The 20,696-nt window shown below is 29.1% G+C and overlaps 3 protein-coding genes across 6 annotated transcripts; 2 read left to right on the top strand and 1 right to left on the bottom strand.

Annotated features, from left to right (window-relative positions):
• The first annotated feature begins 328 nt into the window (after nucleotides 1-328).
• Nucleotides 329-4,222, top strand: LOC145976041 (torsin-like protein). The gene is made up of 3 exons (XM_083106941.1): nucleotides 329-881; nucleotides 1,380-1,645; nucleotides 1,832-4,222. Exons 1-3 carry the CDS (start codon nucleotides 635-637, stop codon nucleotides 2,435-2,437), a joined length of 1,119 nt encoding a protein of 372 aa, XP_082963067.1. The 5' UTR covers nucleotides 329-634; the 3' UTR covers nucleotides 2,438-4,222.
• On the bottom strand, nucleotides 2,610-12,702 carry Vav (Vav guanine nucleotide exchange factor). 4 transcript variants are annotated; one of them, XM_083106938.1, is made up of 10 exons: nucleotides 12,652-12,702; nucleotides 11,752-12,393; nucleotides 11,087-11,602; nucleotides 10,919-10,987; nucleotides 10,568-10,694; nucleotides 9,009-9,371; nucleotides 7,647-7,967; nucleotides 7,003-7,407; nucleotides 5,787-6,058; nucleotides 2,610-5,462 (listed from the first exon to the last, which is right to left on the bottom strand). In XM_083106938.1, exons 3-10 carry the CDS (start codon nucleotides 11,491-11,493, stop codon nucleotides 5,105-5,107), a joined length of 2,322 nt encoding a protein of 773 aa, XP_082963064.1. In that variant the 5' UTR covers nucleotides 11,494-11,602; nucleotides 11,752-12,393; nucleotides 12,652-12,702; the 3' UTR covers nucleotides 2,610-5,104. The 4 variants fall into 4 exon arrangements, with proteins under 4 accessions (XP_082963064.1, XP_082963063.1, XP_082963062.1 ...); XM_083106937.1 differs by lacking the exon at nucleotides 10,568-10,694 and adding an exon at nucleotides 9,747-9,936 and having other exon boundaries at nucleotides 9,030-9,371; nucleotides 12,652-12,698; XM_083106936.1 differs by lacking the exon at nucleotides 10,568-10,694 and adding an exon at nucleotides 9,747-9,936 and having other exon boundaries at nucleotides 12,652-12,697.
• A 609-nt stretch (nucleotides 12,703-13,311) lies between these two features.
• On the top strand, nucleotides 13,312-20,146 carry Dnaseii (deoxyribonuclease II). The gene is made up of 8 exons (XM_083106940.1): nucleotides 13,312-13,465; nucleotides 14,867-15,233; nucleotides 15,745-15,931; nucleotides 16,308-16,487; nucleotides 17,009-17,333; nucleotides 18,347-18,449; nucleotides 18,531-18,675; nucleotides 19,155-20,146. The coding sequence occupies exons 2-8, from the start codon at nucleotides 15,136-15,138 to the stop codon at nucleotides 19,278-19,280; spliced, it is 1,164 nt and encodes a 387-aa protein (XP_082963066.1). The 5' UTR covers nucleotides 13,312-13,465; nucleotides 14,867-15,135; the 3' UTR covers nucleotides 19,281-20,146.
• The last annotated feature ends 550 nt before the right edge of the window (nucleotides 20,147-20,696 follow it).

Raw genomic sequence — 20,696 nt, 5'->3', positions numbered from 1 at the left:
GATCTATACTTAACGTAACGTAATGCGATACGGAACACCTTGTGCGGAGGCCCTAAGATTGTAAGGCCGTAGTCGTAAGAAATTGACCAATCCCAGTTGAAGTTCAGGAGAATAATCAACTGTGATTGGTCAATTTCTTACGACTACGGCCTTACAACCTTATGCTACGGCCATTGTAGACGACGCTTTACACACTGCTTATTACCAGCACGAGTTCTGATTGGCTTTCTGCTTTTCTGCCAAGGTGTGAATGCGCCCTAAATGCACCTAATCTAATATCTAGAGTATCTACAATTATATATATGATAGAATATGTACAATTATCTATTCATTTTGTAATATAAATAAAAATTGAATTGTTTTATTTATAAAAAGTCCAAGAAAAGCACACAATTGCTTTATGAGAGAGAGAGAGAGAGAGAGAGAGAGAAATACAATTTCTAAATATAACGAAATCTTCAAATTTTCAAACTGATTTCTGTCTGAAATTTCGCTCAACTCTAAACTTGCATTCTTAATTTTTGACGTATCTACTTAAATAATGATATTATTCACTTCAAAATCATAAATCCAACGTTATAAATGTGATATATAGATGTAAATTAAAAACCGTCTGTCGCAGACATGGTGTGGAATGTCACCAAGATCCATCATATTGACAATTAAATACGAACAATTAAATATGAATTTTGCCGGTTGCAGTTTGATGTTTTTATTTATCTTCGCGATTGTTGAAACAGCACGATGCGAACTTCTTACGCTTGGTATAATAGGCTCAATCGGTTCGTTATTGGGTAGTGCAGGTTATTATGGTTATGAAAAGTACAAATGCGACTACATGGAATGCTGTACAGATCGTTATATTCCTTCTGATTTAGATAGTAAGTACGAATTCGTGTGTAAAAGTCGAATAATTTCTTATTATTTTTTTAAATTTAATTAATAAAAATACAAATATAAAAAATAATTATTTAAATTATCTTTTATATATATATATATATATATATATATATATATATATATATATATTTATTCTAATTTACATATATTAAAAAATAGAATTCCTTTTCTTTTGTTTCTGTTACCTTTCTAATTTTTTGATTAGTAATGTGATTAATAATGTGATTCCTTTTAATAGAATTAAATTTATAATTTAAGCAAGATTTTAGAGTATTTTTTGAGATTTTTTTGATATTTTTCAAATAGAAATGTCTATTCTATATATTATGTACTATGTTTATAAGATTTAGCATCTCGTTAAATTACTTATAATTATAGCTCTCTATTCTGTCCTCACTTTATTTCTTTTCTATAAATATAGACAAAAATCATGAAACGAAAAGTTATTATTAATAATGTAATTATTTATAAATTATTAGAACTAGAAGTTATGCTCGCTGCCAGATTATATGGGCAACAAATTGCTCATGAAACAATCATAAATGCACTGCGGGGACATTTGGGAAATAAAGATTCACCCAAAGCATTGGTCATGAGTTTTCATGGCACGCCAGGGACTGGCAAGAATTATGTAGCGCAAATGATTGCCAAAGCAGTTTATAAGAATGGTGTTGAAAGCCAATATTATCATTTTTTCAATGGTCGCAATGATTTCCCTTTGCAACGAAAAGTGGACGAATATAAAGTATATTTAACTAAAATTCATTATAATATAGTGATAACATAATATAAATGACTCATTATAATATTATAATAATAAAGTATATTACTAAGGAAGGATAAATTAAGAAAAAATTAATATAAAAGAATTCATTATAATATGATAATGTAATGTCAGAAGTGAATTAACAAACATGAACTCTTTTCACAGGAAGATCTGTATGAAATTGTTTCTAATGCTCTAAAAAAATGCGAGAGATCCTTATTCGTGTTCGACGAAGTGGATAAAATGCCAGAAGGCCTTTTGAATATACTGGTTCCTTTTCTCGATTATAACATGTATCATAAACCTTCAAAGCACAGCAAGGTTGTATATCAGAACAAGGCCATTTTCATATTTTTGTCAAATACTGGCAGTTCTCAAATAGTGCAGCATCTCAAGAGTCTGTGGGAGAAGGGCAAGAAACGGGACGATACTCGATTGCAAGATTTTGAAAAATTAATAGCCAATGGCGCGTTCAATGAAAAAGGTGGTTTCCGTCATAGTGATACTATACAGACCAGCGTGATCGATCACTATGTACCTTTTCTGCCTTTGGAAGAGGTGCATGTTAGAAAATGCCTGACAAAGGCTTTTTCCGAGCGAAATGTCACTCCAAAGGAGGAAATGATACAAGAAGCGCTGTCGCATTTAACTTTCGGTCCCGAACCACATAATCTATACTCGATGGCCGGCTGTAAGAGAATAGAGCAGAAGGTTGCTTCTATTGTTTATCGTAAGCAATCAGATTCTAAAATTAATGATAAGGAGATTTGAAATATTTATAATATTAATAATAAAACTGATGAAAAAAATTGTCATATAAGCATTTCTATAACATCTCGATAAGATCCTTTATTGATAGAATTTCTTATTGGCACACTCAGAAAAATATATCTAACAATTAAAAAAATAGTAAAATTAATTTCTCGTACTTAGAATATATATATCTCGAGAAATAAATATATATTTATATATATATTTTTATATCTCTATATAGTTGTTTGATAACGAGTAATGTAACTGTGCAGAAGGAATAACTTCTCAACTTTATCAAATTAAGTTTTCATAACTAATTAATTCAATTACTTGGAGCAACATGTTTTAATAAAAAATTTATAAGTTACTAAATAAAATTTGGTATATTCACAGCTTTAAATCTAAACATTACTAATTGTTCTGAGGACAGAATTTTAATTGGCACCATAATTGAGCTTGCAATAAGTTGAGATACAAGAATTTTTAGGCAGCTTTCTTTCCATGAGCTTCCAGTTAAACATGGCTCCAAATAACAATCCAAACCAAATTTTATCATTAATATTACATGCTATCATTATATTATTACATGTTATTAAAAAACTATATTAAAATATTTTTTAGTATTTCTCTTTTCAAACATATAAAATTATGAAAGTTAACGAACAGTGAAAATTTGTCAAGAGCTATAAAATTAAACGCTCGCCAAGGGAAATTATAATTAGTACATATATAAAATGAACATAATTTATAAAAAATATACATCGCATATATATATAACAAACCGATTTTATAATGAGAAATTGCTCCCTTTACTCGTTATAATTTCCGAACATCCTGTAATTTATATACGCATTTGTTCGCAATTTAATGTAAATATAACTAGAATTATCTCTTAATAATTGTACATAAAGGATTATGGTATATATACAGTTTAATGTCTAGCAATTGACTCTAAAATTTGATCATAAAGAAGAAAGTTGTTAGCAATATATAGGCCATTATATAAACAATATGTTTATAAAAAAGAATGGAAATCGATAATGAACATCTTTTAATTAACAAATTTAAAGTGCAGAATTATGCAGTCAAAAGTTTCAATTTTAATTCTTTGGTATAATTTTTTTTCTTTTTAAAAAAATTTAATTCGAGATTTCTTAAAATGACAATTAAATTCCCATCTTTTTAAGGATATTCTGTATGTGGTACCTGCACAAAATATATATTTTTCTAAAGGCATTTTCGAACAACTTTAGTCTTTATGATGTGTATCACCTCCTAATAATAACTAGAAATGCCGTGTCGCAGTAAAAAATAATTGTCATCTTTATAATTCTATACATGTGGCTAAGAATATTTATCTAAGCGTAGCGCCAGTATGCATTACAACGGTATACGTATAATGCATTTGGGCTTTGTAAAATCTAAGAGAACAAGTAACATCGAAGTTGTGTGCGCGTGCGATGCACGAGAAATATAGTTTTATTTAGATTTTTTCTTTTATTTCTTATACAATGCAAAAATGTTTCGCGAGTAAACTCGTTTTTCTCATTTTTTTCTATTGAGGTATAATAGAATTATCATGATTGCACCATAAGTGATTACCACGGTGTATCGCATTTATTGATCATCCAGAGGTTAATGAATATTAATTAGATTAGATCATTGCGAATAAAATATTAATTGTTTCACAGAGCTGTGAAAAAATAAGATATATACGATAGATAAAATTTTTGATTATGTTTTCCAGAATAAGCATTTGTATGATTTGGCACAGAATATAAAAAAATTTTTATTGGAAATAAAATTCAAAAACATGCCTTTTCAATTTCATGCTATATGTATGTGTGCGTTAATCTTTTTATAATATTTATTCTTTTCGCATATGTCAATACCATATTTTAACATCTATTTTATAAAAATAAAAATTTAAAGTTTAGATAAAAAACGAGCAATTTAAAAACTATAAAAATCAAACAAAGATGAAAAAACCATATCAATAGAGGTATAAATGAGCATTTCAATCATTTTCCAATTAGTCAAGTGAACTTGCTGTCATTTGCTTGCTAATAATTGCTGAAGCAGCTAATTTGGAAACTAGAGACAAGATGCGACAGCATTGTTTGTAGAGTTCAACTCACGTAAATTATAATTGTGAGAACAAATTAATGGTAAAGTATTGATACTGATTTATGTTGTAATACCGAACATATTAATCCATATACTGGAGGTTTGACAGCAACATGACAACTTGATAACTTATGACGACATTGTCGATTTATTATTTACGATTAACAATTTTTAGATATTAAATACTAATATTTTAGCGTTATTTCATAAGCTACAATTAAAAACTTCATTGTTTGAAATATGTGCAACAACGAATGAGAATCATTACATTTGTGTTATTGCTGTCATGTTGCTGATAGTATAACATGCTATCACTAATCATTTGCTCTCGAAATTTTATTGATTGCTTGTATAAGCACTCATATTATTGCATTTCAGTTATGTTTTTACGATTTATTCAATATGATTAATCTCGCTTGATTATCTGGATTTGATCATTCTTAATCCAAATATAAAAAATACAGATATTAAACAATATGTAAAAATCAATCAGAAGACATATTAAAATATTTAAAATTCAATAGATGCAATGATCTAAATAATTAGACTTTAATAGTTCTATTCTTCCTCTACGTACTCTTTTGGAAAGAATCCTACTTGATCGCCTATTTTTCCTTTCCACCATCCTTTGGCATCGCCTTCTTTGCTTAGGACTACAACACGGCAACCGCGTCGCAAGCTCAATTGATTGCGTTCGCAGCCGCGAAAGTCAAATAGTGCCTTAGCCAAGACTCGCCGATACGGCCATAATAGACGTTGGTCCAGCTTTTCAAAGTTTTCCGATAGCGATGCTCGTTCGTAATACTCGACCAACTCGACGACACTCTTAAAGAATCGGGATTCGCTGAGATAATATAGATCCGCACCATCCACATCACGTTTGAACACTCGAATATGTTTCACCGTTCCTTCCGCTCTGAAATATCCGAGTATTGAAATATATAACGAAAAAACATTAAAACAAATTTAAATGATATTAAAAAGAAGATAAAGAAAAAGCCAAAGGAGGAAGAAAAAAGGAAAAGAAAAGTTGAATTTTATAGGAATAAGATACTTAAATGTTACATCTAATTAATAAAGTTGTATTTAATAATTTGATTCTATATATTAAAAATTAATGAAAATAATGGAATACAAACGATTCAAATATTTTTTTCTCAATCAAACATAATATGAAGTGAAAATTAAAAACTCTATTATTTTTCTCGAGTAAAAATTATTGTTAAATACTTTAACTTACTTGATACTGAGCGCGTAATTGGTTTCGTGCTTGAGACGTGGCTGTCCAGCTGGACGGACACGCAACATGTATGTGCCATCTTCGCGAGATTCTAGTTTGTTAGATGCCGCATCTCTACCCATCTCCCCGACGAACCATAGCTTCACAGCAAGCGCGCGTTCACAAGGTAATGGCGGAGACGGTGTCAACAGCGGTGCCGTGGGCACACAACGACCTGAATGTGCGATGCATTGCTTGTGTACGGCTAGGCGACATATCTCACATTTGTAACCCTGTAAAATAATATTATTGCATTCAAAGTGTATAGAAAATGTAGATTTAAATGGAGAAAAAACAAAATTTTTTTCATAATATGTTTTCATAAAATGCGGTCTTTTTGTGAAAAAAAAGTCTTGTTTTTCTTAGAAATTTTTTTTAAGTATTAAGTATTTAACATTTTTATATTTTAATTATTGATTTTTTGAATTTAGTTTTAATTGTTAGATGACAGATTTGAAATAAATATTATTATTTAAAATGTAGATCGCATTCTGATTGACTGGATAATTGTATAATTATTATTTTTAATTAGACAAATTCTTCAAATAAAATTCCAAATTTAACTTAAATGGATTGTTTTTATTTTAATTATTAAAGTACAGTTTGCAATTTTTAAAAATGTACTTCAATCACTATTTTAATATAATAAGAAACTAAAGTTCTTATATTTTTAATTTATTTTTTTTCAAAAGTAATTTTAATGGATTAATAAGATTTCTGCGATTAAAATGATAGCAAACAAGACAAGCGGATAACTCTCAATTAGATGCCTAATGAAAATATTATGCGTCTAACTGAAAATTATTTGAATTATACGGTGTTTAATGTAATTTGCCAAAAGTCTCATTAATTCATTAAAATTACCTCGAAAAATAAATGAAAAATATAAAAAAATTAATTTTCTATTATATTAACAAAAAATATGAAAAAAAATATTATATTAAGAAAGAAATAAAAAAGAATATTTTTTTCAATGGTTTTCTATTAGAAAAAGAACAGTTTTTTACACCTCTAAGATGTTTTTTATTATAATTAGAAAAAGAATTTTTGTAAATCACCGTAAAATTTCATCATATGCTTGAATTTAGCTTTACATAATCAACTTTACAAATAATCAATAACGCATAAGTAAATGGTTAAAAACTGGTTAAATCTCGCCAGCTGGTTGATCATTTACCTGGAATATGCGGCCCTTGAGAAATTTTCCGCACCGTTGACAGCTCCTAGGAGCATCGAACGTTGTCAACTTGAATTTGTGATTAGTATTACGACAAGCTGCAGGATTGACATTGTCCATCGCATCTTGTAGCGCCTTTATCCACATCTGCTTCTGCTCCTCCGTTCTTGCGTATAATGTGTATGCCGTGTACGCTTGCTTATGTACAAGTAACCACTGATAGGACCAACGCGAATCTCTACCTAACGTTCTTCGTCCTATGTGGTCCTCCAATCTATAATCGTCTAATCGTAGAGTTTCCCGGTAACAATACTGGTCTCCTCTGCCCGCTTTACAAATCAATACTACTTGCTCGAATACAAACGCGTAACGAGCCTTTATCCGCTGGTCGCCGTGAGCCTTCACCTGTAGAATTAAATTAATGAAGAGATCATATCAAGTTTAACTATTTTGTTTCGTTAAAACCGTGTAATTATAAGTTTCTTCTAAAACCTATTTAATTTACATTTTTCATATTAATCTTTTTAAATAAATTTTAACTTTGAATTTAAACAACAATTAAAGTTTTTACTGTACTAATTTTATACTAATATTTTTGTACTAATTTTAGAGATATGTTTCTTTTAAAACAACGTTGAGCAAACCTTTAGTTCCCCGTCACGAAGTAATCGGCCGAAATCCTTCAACTGCGCATCTTCGGGCACATCCCAATCGATTATCGACGCTTGAATATCCTTTATGATGTCCAGTGTATCGGAATCGCGTTTTACCTCGTTTATATACTGAGCGACATCGACCATTACTTCCCTTGCCTTCGTCAAGGCGCGGCAATCTTCACCCCATTCACGCGGGGTTTCTTCCACTAACTTGTCCAACAATAAGTGATACTTGAGTACCCTCTGCATCGGTACAGATAGTATATCGCGCAACTTGAATTTACCATTGTTAGCTTCTTGTTGACATCTCTGTAATAAATGTTAAAACTCTGTAATAAACTCTGTTAAAACTCTGTAATAAATATTAAAACAATCCACAATGCATATCACTATTATACTTAGAGATGTAAAACGATTATTTTTTTTTAATGGGAAAAAAAGAAAAGTTTTTTCCATGAAACAAAATTCAGTTTCTTTATATTTTTTAAAATATAATATTTTTCTCCAATTTTTATCAATATAATAAAAGAAAACTAAAGTTTTTATATTTTTATCTTTTTTTAATTTTAATGAATTAATGAGATGATAGTAATTTGAAACGAGTAATTTTAATGAATTAATGATTTTGCGGCAAATTGCATCAATGACATGATTTGGATAATTTTCTCAATTACATGCATAATAATTTATTTATGTATGTAATTGAAAATTATCCGATTATATTATGTTTGATATTATTTTAATATCATTAACCCATTAAAATATTTCCGAAAAAAAATTAATTAAAAATAAATATAAAAACTTTAGATTTTTTATTACATTAAAATAGCAATTAAAGTATATTTTTAAAAATGCAATTGTGTTTTAGTATCTAGTAATATAATAAAGATAATTCATTCAAGTTCAGTTTTGATTTTTGGAGAGTTTACCTAATTAAAATAAAATAACTATATGGCCAATTTGAATGTGATCTATTTAAAATAATGGTGATTAGTTCAAATCTATCATGTACAAAATTAAAATTAATGAAAAATCAACTTGCAATAATCAAAATATAAAGATATTGAATATCTGTAAGAAAACAAAGTTTTAAAAAGGCTTGTTAAAAAAAACTGTATATTTTTCTATTTATAACTCTACTTATACTAATTACTGATTTTATATATAATAGCAATCTATTTAAAGATTATATATCTTGTGGAATTATATTTCCAAATATTAAATAAATTTCATTAAATTGTAATCTTTCTGCAAAAGAGATTCTTAAGAGTACACTTGTAAGATATAAAATTTTCAATTTCCTGTCTTGAATTTTCACAATTCCACGAGCAATTGCACTGCGAAACTTACGATAACTTCTTGATTGATTACTTCGTTACGCGTGCAAATTTCCTGCAGAGTATTTTGTGCAAGAGTAAGATTCGCGCAGTAGTCGCCGTAAATGAGGAACTTCTCCCGCCAGTCCAGAAAAACTTGGGCAAGCGCGGCGCCGTTTCGCGCTTTGCGCAGCTGACTGTGGAAGCCCACGTGGATCTCTGCGAGTTCCTTGATGCCGAAGAAGATGCGCGTAGAGTCCTCGGGCCGAAGTAACGATGATAGCGGACGCGCAAAATGCCTGAGTAAACTACTGAGAACCTCTGTGTAATTTCGCTCAGTCTCCACAAGTTCCTGGATCACATAATCTCTTTTCTCACCTCCGGAAATGGCACCGTCCTATATCAAGATTATTTCGATAAAGCTTTTTGTACAAATTGACAGCAGTTTAAGTTGTGCAAAGTTGTGTAAAGCGTAGCACACATATGAAGGATAATAAAATTAATGCTATAAATATGCATATGAATAATAAATAAAATAGATTTCAGTAGTCTTCTTTTCAGCTTTAATAATGAGATTGATAGTTAATATATTCATGCAATATTTTTGTACATTTTAATATATATTTTTTCCTCTTTAATTTTTCTTCCAAATGTTTCGAATAATTACCGAGGAAAATAGAACATTTAGTGTCCCACAATTAAAATATGAAAGTAAAGTATTAACATTGATTAAAACATAATTGATTAAAAATAACGGCGAGAAAATGATGACCTGAGTAACGGACGGAGGAGGTGGTAAGTGCAGACTACAAAGATCCTGGTAGATTTCCTCGCTTTGCGCGTGACTGCAAAAAGCTCCGTACCCGTCCTCCTCGCCGACCGGGTCTTCGTTATCCCCCCCGCCGACCGTTTCGTCACCCTCCCGTCTTCTAAACCTTCTGCGGCGACCCTCATCCTCGCGGCTTTAGCATAAAAACAAAAAAAAACACAGCCATGCACTATACATGCATACAGAAGTTGCTAAGTTTCCCGGCGGAAATCAAATTATAAGTAGCACAATTATATAAAATTTGTTGATGATAAGACGCCAATTGCAATTGATATGTATACTGCTACTGTGTCAAGTTCTAAAAAGAATGAAACAATGTCATCACTGTATCTCTCATGCTTGTGTACATATATATATATATATATATCTTTATCAATACATTTTTAATATATATGTAATAGTTCAATAGTTTATATGAAGTGTAAAAAAATGGAATAAAAAAATATTTGGCATCCTTAAAATAAGAAAAATCCTTTCTTAGAAAAAATATAATTATTATATAATTGCAATGAGCTGAAATTTTAATGTCAGAACAGATTAGAAATAATCAAATTAAAATTGAGATAAATTTGCAAGTATGCGAGTGATAAGTTTTAATCACAGAATATAATATCTCATTTATATGTTTCAATCACCTTGAATAATTTAATATTTATAGATTAAGATATCTACGCTCACATTTTTCAAAAGAACAATGATACAATGATGGCTGGTATTACTTGCAAAGTGTTTTTAAAATTGCAAAGTTTTGAAACGACGTGTACCTTCTCCGCAGAAGGCCAATCGCGTTGAGAATTGCTCGAGAAGCAAAGCAATTCCTGATAAACCTGAGACTCATCTACGTCCACAGCCCTAGTTTTTATGGTAAACGCCACCAATCCAGGCGTGGCGCTAAACCAATTAATAAAAATTACTAAAATGCCTCGTTTTATTATCTTTTTTTAAGGAATAGAATAATTGTTTCTTTCATCTGTTATAAAAAAAATGTTCTCTTTTTTAAAAGGAATAAATCTTGATTTCCAAAATTAACGTATAACATTCTTCGAAGCTTAATATTCATCAATAAACTATGTACACTTATGTAAGTTATTGAAATATTAATATAAAACTCTTACCCTACGCCAGCACTTTGCAAATCCTTATAAATGTCTTCCTGAGATCTTCCATGACCAACAGAAAATCCGCTACAATAAACAAGATTTATATTCTCATTATTTCTCATGATTTTATAATTATCAGCGATAATTTTCTTTGTGTGACAAAATATATAGTAAATTGCTTACAGTATACCCTTTCGCCTGAATCGTGGACAGTTGGATAAGGCGGAAAGCGTGCAGAGAACACGATGGAAATTAGATAAGTCGAACAGCATAGACGGCTCAAAGAGTTCCGAATCGGTGAGACCGAAGATGCTCGAGCATGCTGACAGGAACACTTTTATGTTACGCAAGCACAAAAACTGTGCCATCTGTGGCTTCTGATTCACGTCCTTCATGTCTATACAAGCCGAGTCCACTATGTTCAGTAAATTACAAAGCAATACACCATCTCGCAATGTGTAAGCCAAGTCAAACGCCGTTGCCTGTGGCCAATTGGCCTTGTGATCCGCTCGTAATGCGCCGCATCTTGTCAACCAGCTGGCGCATTCCCGCCAGCCCTTGCCAGCATCTGCACTTTCTACTCTGTTCATTTTCGTGCTTTCTTTTATCGTTCAATAATTAGCACATAGAAGACTCCTGCTTATAATTTTGCAGATGCTTTGTACTACTAGCTTTTCAAGACATGCATTATGTTGCGCTCTGCAAAATTACATCATAAATATATATATACATATAAAATAAATATTGCAACACAGAAAACTCTGATGAAATTAAGAGGTTTGTGTAAAAATGTTGAACTAAATTTATATGCTACATTATTATAAGATACATAAATATAATATACATACTGATATTAAGAAAATATAGGTTGATTTGTTCCTATCATTACAAGCTGCGTTCGGTATCATCCGCGAAAAGGAGAGTCTTCTTGTGAAATCGCTTCAGATTCGCGAGATTAAATCGTGCGGGCGATTCTTATCAACCATTGCGATAGATTCGACAATTCAAGCGTCTCTCGGTCCATCCTGATAGAACGCGTCGGGACATCGCACATCAGCTGATTGTCAAAGCGACGATGTAGCAGCGTGATTCGTAACAGCGGCACTTGTGCTCCGTCGAGACGATGCCATCACGTTGTCGTGCCACATTACATCTCCTCTGTCTCACTCGCGAGATACGTACAGGTTGTACAAGAGAGAGAGAGAGAGGGAGAACGTCCGCGAGAAAAATTTTAACGAGACACGCAGGAGTGTAAGGAAAATTACTTGCGGTTGTTTAAAATAATATTATAATAGCTTTGCTCGCTCAAGCTCGCCACGATATCCTCATCATCAGGTATTTTCGCATCAGGTTCCGGAAACCGCACAGCGTACTCGGGATCCACCATCGCCATACCATTCCAACGATCAACGATATGTTTTCTCCCACCCGGTTCCAGTTCTCAGTACTCTTGGACTAGCTCCCAGGACCGGCCGCAGATCTTCGGGCACCTGGGCGGATATGCAGACTGTCTCGAGGAAGAATGTCGAGGTAGGTAAATTACACATAGATATATAAAGACATGTATCTTTATATGTCTATGAAATTACACGAATAAATATGGAGAATAAGAAAAATCTGTAAACAGACATTTTTACATATATATGATGTTATTTTTAGCATTAATTTTATAATTTCTAAAGAATTTTTATTTCACATTTTTAAAAATTTTCTCAAGATTTATTTTATGTTATTTATTTAAAACGTACAAGATTTTTGAGACCACATATACATAATTTCTTTGTAGAATATATTTTCAAACAGATGTTCTCTCATTATTTGACTGATCGCAGTGCAATCGATCACTCGAATTTTTTGATTCGAGTTCCTTGATTTCCCGCTATCACATTCAAAATAATCGCATTCGTTCATTCTTTTATTTATTATATAAAATTACTTATATAACAATAAAGGAGAGAAAAAGAGAATGCAGTTAAAAAAACATGACAAACGTCTAGTATGTATATAGTTTCTCTCTTAATAAAAGTAATAAATTAGAATATTAATAAATTAGAACAAAGAATTTTGAATTATATTGAAAGCTTATTCACATAAGATGGATGTAAATATATAAAATTGAAAGGCATATTTAGTAATAAACACATAAACTTTTAATTGATATATATCTTTCTTTTTTTCATTTTTTTCAGAATCTATGATTTACCTTTTTTTTTTAAGAATATTATCAATAATTTAAATATTAATAATTCAAATAATTTATATATTATTTTCAATAATTATATAAATAGGTATTTTAAAATATTATTTTACAATTATTTCGGACATATTATGCTTAATTGTTTTATTACGATAAAGATATATCTTATGCGCTATGACAATGTTATGCGTGTAAAAAGTATGACATCATCAGCGACCTCTATGGTCAGCGCAGTCCTTTCTCGTGTGTTGTCTTGGAAACTTGGCGAGCTGTGATTCAGTCTCGTACGACGAATGTGCATGATCTGTAATAATGTCGATATCATCGGTTAAAGAAGTAGATCGCAGGAAAGGCTGAGCAAGCAGGTAAAAACTATGATATCTTTTCCGAACACATTCACACACACACCACACACACACACACACACACACACACACACACACACACACACATGTATTCTATTTCAAAATATTAAAATAATACAATTTCTATTTACGACGCTGCTCCACTCTCGAAGCTCCAATAGCTTATGTGTAGTGAATATACAAGGTGATCCATTTTAAACGGCGCATTGATATTTCTCGAATATCAAAACTTTCGTTAAAAAATGTTTCGTATAAAAATGAGGACCTACACCCCCACACACATAAAATTTATATTCAATATATAAAATCAATATCAATATATAAAATTTATATATTCAACATATAAAATCAATTAAAGTGTTTTATAAGTGTTTCAAAAAGGAATATGTATATATTCATTTTTTTAAAACTAATTAATTTTGGCAGTTTGATTTAAAAACGGGACAGAGATATGGCAATGTGCATATATTTGTTACATTGGATATTAAAAAATACATTATACAATTCTATTTATAATAATAAAAATTTTAAATTGTTTCATATTACAAATTACATGAAAAAAAATTTTAGTTTTAATGTTAATTCTAAGTTAATGTGTTAATAGAAATTAATAAGATTTAATAATTAGAATTTTCTCAATGCGAAAAACTAAAAAGTAGAGATTGATAAAAGAAATAATGAAGAATAAATATTTATTATAGCCAAAATTGTTTGTGAAATATCTATTATACAGAGTATTACTAGCAGATATAGACTATTCGTAGCATCCCTTTTATTCATAAACGTGATGTCGCACACGATGATGAGATAAAAATTTTTATTACGAAAACGTATCTGTAGAATCGACTGTATTACTATGATTTTCTGGAATAAATTGAAAATAATCGAAATCGAAAGTTAGATAATAATCGTTTAAAAATATAATATATTGTGTGTGAAACTTGATTTTTCTCTCTTTCTCTTTTTAGAAATTTTTTTCTTTACCAAAATTTAACTAAACACCTATTTATTACACATTTATACCTACAATTTATTATTAGTATTCAAATTTGTTAATTATATCGAAATTTTTGTTAGTTATTAAATTATTTGAATTTTCAATAAAAAATAGTAATGTTTATATTTTGCGAAATGGGTATATTATTTCTAAATATAATATAGCTATTATATGTATAATCTGAGCTTGATGTTTCAAATTTGCAATTTATAAAGAACGTTAATATTTCAAAATTTCCGCATAAAACATTATATTTTCTAATTATTATTACGTAATAGGTATTTAGTAAAAAAATACATTATTGAAAGTTCAAATTATTACTAGTAATGATTACAAAAGATGTATTATTTTGCAACAATGTTATCACACCTGCAAATTTACATATTAATTCGCATATGTTTCAGAAAGCGTTTAGACAATAATATGCGACGTTTGCTTCAATGAACCGAAAGTAATGTAGATCGAACTATTTATCGGCGCAATTACAGCAGCTTTGTTCTATGACGTAATTGTCTCAAGTACAGCGGTATAAATTTAGAAGTTTGCGTTTGTTATCGTTTTTTTAATTAACGCCATTCATCATAAACGTCTATGGATTAAACCGTAGATCTAGCGTTTTCACAGTCGCTACGAATTTTTGTTGATTTTGAGCATTGATAACATTCCGTACAAAATGTTTTTATTATTGTGCATAAACATTTTGTCTGTTATCTATTGGAATGCGGCAGCAACTCCTTCATGCAGGGATGAAAATAATCAGGTCGTCGATTGGTAAGTGCATTTGAGATATCTATGTGATATTTATATCTTTCATAGATTTTAGCAATATTTTAAAAGATAAAATCAATTGTCGTGAGTTATGAAAATTTGTGAAAAATTACAAAAGATTTTAGAATTATGAATAAGTATGTTTTATAATAAATAACATCAAGAATTTTATACATATATAAATCTATATACATTTATACATATTAATTACTTATTGCTCTTTTTTGCTCGTAATTTATTAATTGGATCAAATCAATTTTTTCTCATTTATTTTTCTTTTTATATATATTTGAATTTATTTAAAGGCATATATACAATAAAATTTTCCCGTAAATACATATTATTTCTAATGAATTATAATAAATTTTAAATAAGAAATTATTTTAAATGTTTTTATATTGATTTTATTAATCGACAATATCCCGATCTTCCATCTATCTTATAACTTTTATAATTATAATGTTTGCTATTAATAATTATTAACAATTCAATGAATAATTATTACAATTTGTAGGTATGTACTTTATAAGTTACCAAAGGTGTCACAAAGTAGCAATCCTTTGATTAGAAGCGGATTAGCATACTTATATATAACTAACAAAACTGTTGCCGAGGCTAACGGGGGTTGGCAATTATCTACGAAGAAAATTAGTGATAAAAATTCTATACCAGGAAATACGTTGACACTTTTATACAATGATGTAAGACTGTAAGAGAAAATACATCATATACGTCTTGTCATGCGTTTGACAGATTTTTTATTTAGATTTATTTATTAAATAAATTAATTGCACTGTAGTGCAATTTTTTTTATATTTACTGTTTTGCATATAAAATTTATTTCTTTTCTATTAATTTCAATTACAAATATAGAAATTAACTGTAATTTTAATTTAGTAAATTTTAAATATATTTATTAATTTTTTTATATACTTTAAAGAATTTTTCTTTTCAAAAATCATAATACTGTGAAGTTTTTTTAAGTTTTGAAATAAAAGATGAATTTTAAAAAAAATTTAAATTATGTTTCATAATGAGTATGTAATATTTTGTGTTTACATGATTACGAACTTTCAGACAGAGGCTACGAAGGCTTTCTGGATTTTGTATAATGATGATCCGCCTAATAAATTTCCTAAATGGAAATATGGCCATACGAAGGGCGCTGTAATAGCGAACATGCAACAAGGTTTCTGGTTAATACATAGCGTCCCGAATTATCCACCTGTACCCAACAGCGGTAATGACATAAGACGGGTATGCAGTATTATTTTGAATACATCAGAGTATCGAGATTAACTGATTTTTCCGATATTCCATATTTCTTACAAACAATAATTTTTAATATTATATATTATATATTATATTTTATATATATATATATATATATATATATAATATATAATATATTATATATATATTATATATTATATTTATATATTATATATTATAATACTAATTATTATAATTATTTATTTATGTCATAAGATTAATAATTTATTTACATCATATTTACTAATAAGAAAGATCGATTATAAATAGATCAGATGACAATTGTTTATTTTATCAAATTAATATGATTTAAGATATTTTTTAAAGTTTGTAAAAATTATCATTTATTCTTCTTCTAATCCTTTTATAATAATTATTAAGAACCTCTTAGTTACTCGAGTGGTTCGATTTTCTCATTTAATCTTATTTGATACCGTATGAGTGGTATAGATGAAATCCTAAGGTACCTTAAATGAAAGAAATACTGCTTAAATTAAATCCCTTAGGGACAAGATGTGCAGAAGAATCCGGCTCTGGGAAGTCGGTCTGAGTACGATTACCCATCATCCGGGAAGGTTCACGGACAGAGTTTCCTGTGCATCTCTATGGACGGCGATCAATTCAACTCAATCGGTCAACAGCTGATATACAGAGAGATACTAGTATATAGGAAAAACACACCTAGCCCGTTCGCCCAGTCATATTCGATGCTCACAGACGCAGCCAACCAAAAGCGAATCAGAAAAGCACCCTTCAGCAGCAAATTGATACTAAAATCACTTAATAACATTACATTTACATCATTCGCTAAGACCGACAAGTGGCAGTATGGTACACGCATTTCTATATTTGTTTTTTTACTGGATTACTTTAATGAGCAATGTTTTTTTGAAGTAAGAAGTATGTTGACTTATACAAGAATACTTCACATAAATTGTGTTATTACAAAGTATTATTACAATATATAGTATTATTACAAAAAGTATTACTCAAAGTATTATTACAAAGTGTTTTTACACAAAGTATTATTACAAAATGTTTTCTCCGAAATTTTACACTGTAAGAAAATGTTTTAGACAAAATTTATTGAGTTTTGAGAGTAAAGAGAAATTGATAATCTGGAATTTTAATTAAGGCCATTTTTCAAGATCATGTAAGGATCAATCCAAATTTTTTTAAATGAAATCATTCTAATTTTGTTTATATAAGTTGATTTCTCGCAATATTCGTAAAAAGTTGTAGGAGTAAGAAATTGAGCCAATTTTTATTCTACTTTTATTCTACCTTATATTATAACTTTTAACGAATATTGCAAGAAATACGTTTTGAATAAAAAAATTAGGTTGGTTCCATTTAAAGAATTAGATTTATTTTTGTACAATCTTGAAAAATGATCTTAATTAAAATTTAATATTTATTGACTTTTTTCTCTCTCTCTCTCTCTCTCAAAAGTCTATAAATTATGTCTGAGACATTTTTTTGTACGACGTCAAGTTTCAGAGAAAACTTGTAACATATATTAATATTAACATATATATATAAAACATATATTAATATTAATGTGTGAAACATTCTCCCAGATAGCACACATGTCCAAAAGACGACTTAAAGGACGCCTTAAAGTCCTCTAGATGTCTTTAAGACGTCTTTTGGCCTATTTGTTGTCTGGGCTGTATATTTGTCAAATTTTAAAAACTTTTAATTTCTGACTGGTAACTATGATTAGCTATGATTGGTAGACGAGCAAGCAAAATATTCTCATATATACATAAAATTAATAATTTGCTATAATTTTATATATAGATCACAATGATTAACATACTTGTATAAATGTTAATTTATAGATTTATACGACAAATTTGTCGCACCAACTTTGCAATCTAATTTATTAACGGAAACGTGGTTGAATGGACGGGGTAAATTACCATCAGATTGTGAGCGCATAAAGTAATAATGCTTTTATTGTTTTTTCAGTGTTTAAAAAATTTTATTTGCATTTGATTTAATTAAGTGTTGATTTTTTTGTAGAGTATACAATATCAAGTCTATATTAATTCCCATGCAAGAGTTTAATATCGATTTTAAGAGCAGCCACGATCATTCAAAGTGGGCGGTGGCAATTGAAAATAAAGCTAATCAAACTTGGACTTGCATCGGTGATATCAATCGAGCGGTAAGTGCCCGTATCTTTTATATATAAAAATGCCTTATATTTAGAAAGAAATCTCTTACTATCATATTATTTATATCTGTATAACATTTTATTTTCTATATATATTATTTTATATATTTTACATATATTTTTATTATATTTTATTTTATTATATTTTATTATATTTTTTTATATATATTTTATATTCTACATATTTATATATCATATTTATTATCAATTATGTCACTAAACTATACAATAGAACAATTAGTAAAATTAATTCAAATAGAAAGAAAAAAAGTAATTTTTAAAATATTCTATATTCTATATTATTAAAATTGATTAATTAAATTAGTTGCGTCTATTTTTTAAGTAACAAAGACTTTCATAACTTAATTTATGATTTTCAAAATCTATATTTCTCTTCTACATATACATCTTTTTAATTTACTAAGAAAATATATATGCTTCATTAAATTTCGTATTTTATTATCCTTCAGCACACTCAATATAAACGAGGCGGCGGAACTGTCTGTTTTAATCATCCGAAAGTCTGGGAAAATTATCGACATATCGTGAATGACGTGGAACCATGTCCTAAGCAATATTCGGCAATTTTAGTTTAAAGCATTTGTTTATAATCTTGTTTAAAAAAATTAAAATGTTGAGAGATTTGATTACAATGGTAACAATTATTTGTCGATAAAATTTTAAGCAATTATTTTATCTATTATGTCGATAAAATTTTTTAAGCAATTGTTTTATTTATTATTGTTAATTATTTTGATTACAATGATAATAATTATCTTTATCGATGCTTATAGCAAAATTGATAGGTAATTGATGAATTGAAAAAATCTTGTATGTCAAAAAAAATATGAAATGTAAGAAATGTGTAATAATTAAAATATTATACAATATTATATAAAATAATATTTTTCTAAAATGAGAAGAAAAGAGAGAGAGAAAATTCATCTTATATTTTTGACAGCAAAATATAAAAATGTATTTTGTGTTGCCAAAATTGCTGAAAATTTTATTGACAAATTCTTGATAGTACGCTATCGACATGAAAGCTATTAATATTGAGTTACTGTAGTATCAGTTGTAAGCGATTAGATAAGAGAACGAATCTCTTCAAGTTATCCAACAGAGGCCTCCACAATCTTCCTTATATATATATATATATATATATATATATATATATATATATATATATATATATATATAGAGAGAGAGAGAGAGAGAGAGAGAGAGAGAGAAGACGGGAAGGGAGACATTTATTTATATAAATATCATGAGTATAATATTAACTTGAAAATTAAGATAAATATTTTTATAAAAAAAATTGGAACAAATATGTTATGTAAGATGACCATTTCTCTCGCTATTATATACTTGTATCTTTTTTTTTCATATTTGTATAATTTAAATTTATATTCTATTCGTACTTGTGTGTTACGATTATTCAAATAAAATATATACGCACCAATTTCAAATTGTACGTACGTGGATAACGCATTCTCAAATTTCTTACATATTTCCATGTATCCGTTTAAATCTTTGTAAAAAATGGCGAAGATAAAACGCCGTTAATCATAGCAGTTGATTAGAAGGTGCGTTTCACTTTCATCACGATTCCTCAGTCGATTTTTGTCGCGAAGTTTTTCAACGCAATAAAATTGTCAACCGCGCATGTCCGGCCGCCATGACAGTTTCAATGACTCGTGCCGGTTCGCGCACGGAGCGCGGTGGTTCTGTTAATAATCGCGAATTTTATCAATTACAAGTGTATAACGAGCGGAAATTTCTGTCGAGAGTGCTAGTTAAAGTAACGGGCGATCGGCAGAATGCATCAAATGTCGTAAATCTTCGCTATTAATGACGTTTCATCGATTGCGATTCCTGCTGCGTATCGTGATTTGAAATCGGCAGTTTCGAGTGAGTATAGATTTCGATAGTTCAGATACGCGAAAGTGTTTTCTATGTTTCCTTGTGAAACTCTTGCATATTAGCGTGTTGTAAATTAAAAAAAAATAATA

The sequence above is a fragment of the Camponotus vicinus genome, unplaced genomic scaffold (assembly GCF_025532165.1).
Source record: "Camponotus vicinus isolate PSW18456_S1 unplaced genomic scaffold, iyCamVici1.0 SCAF_8, whole genome shotgun sequence".
In the NCBI taxonomy this organism is placed as follows: Eukaryota; Metazoa; Arthropoda; class Insecta; order Hymenoptera; family Formicidae; genus Camponotus; species Camponotus vicinus.
The sequence above is the reverse complement of the archived record's forward strand: the minus strand, read 5'-3'. Positions and strand labels throughout refer to the sequence as shown.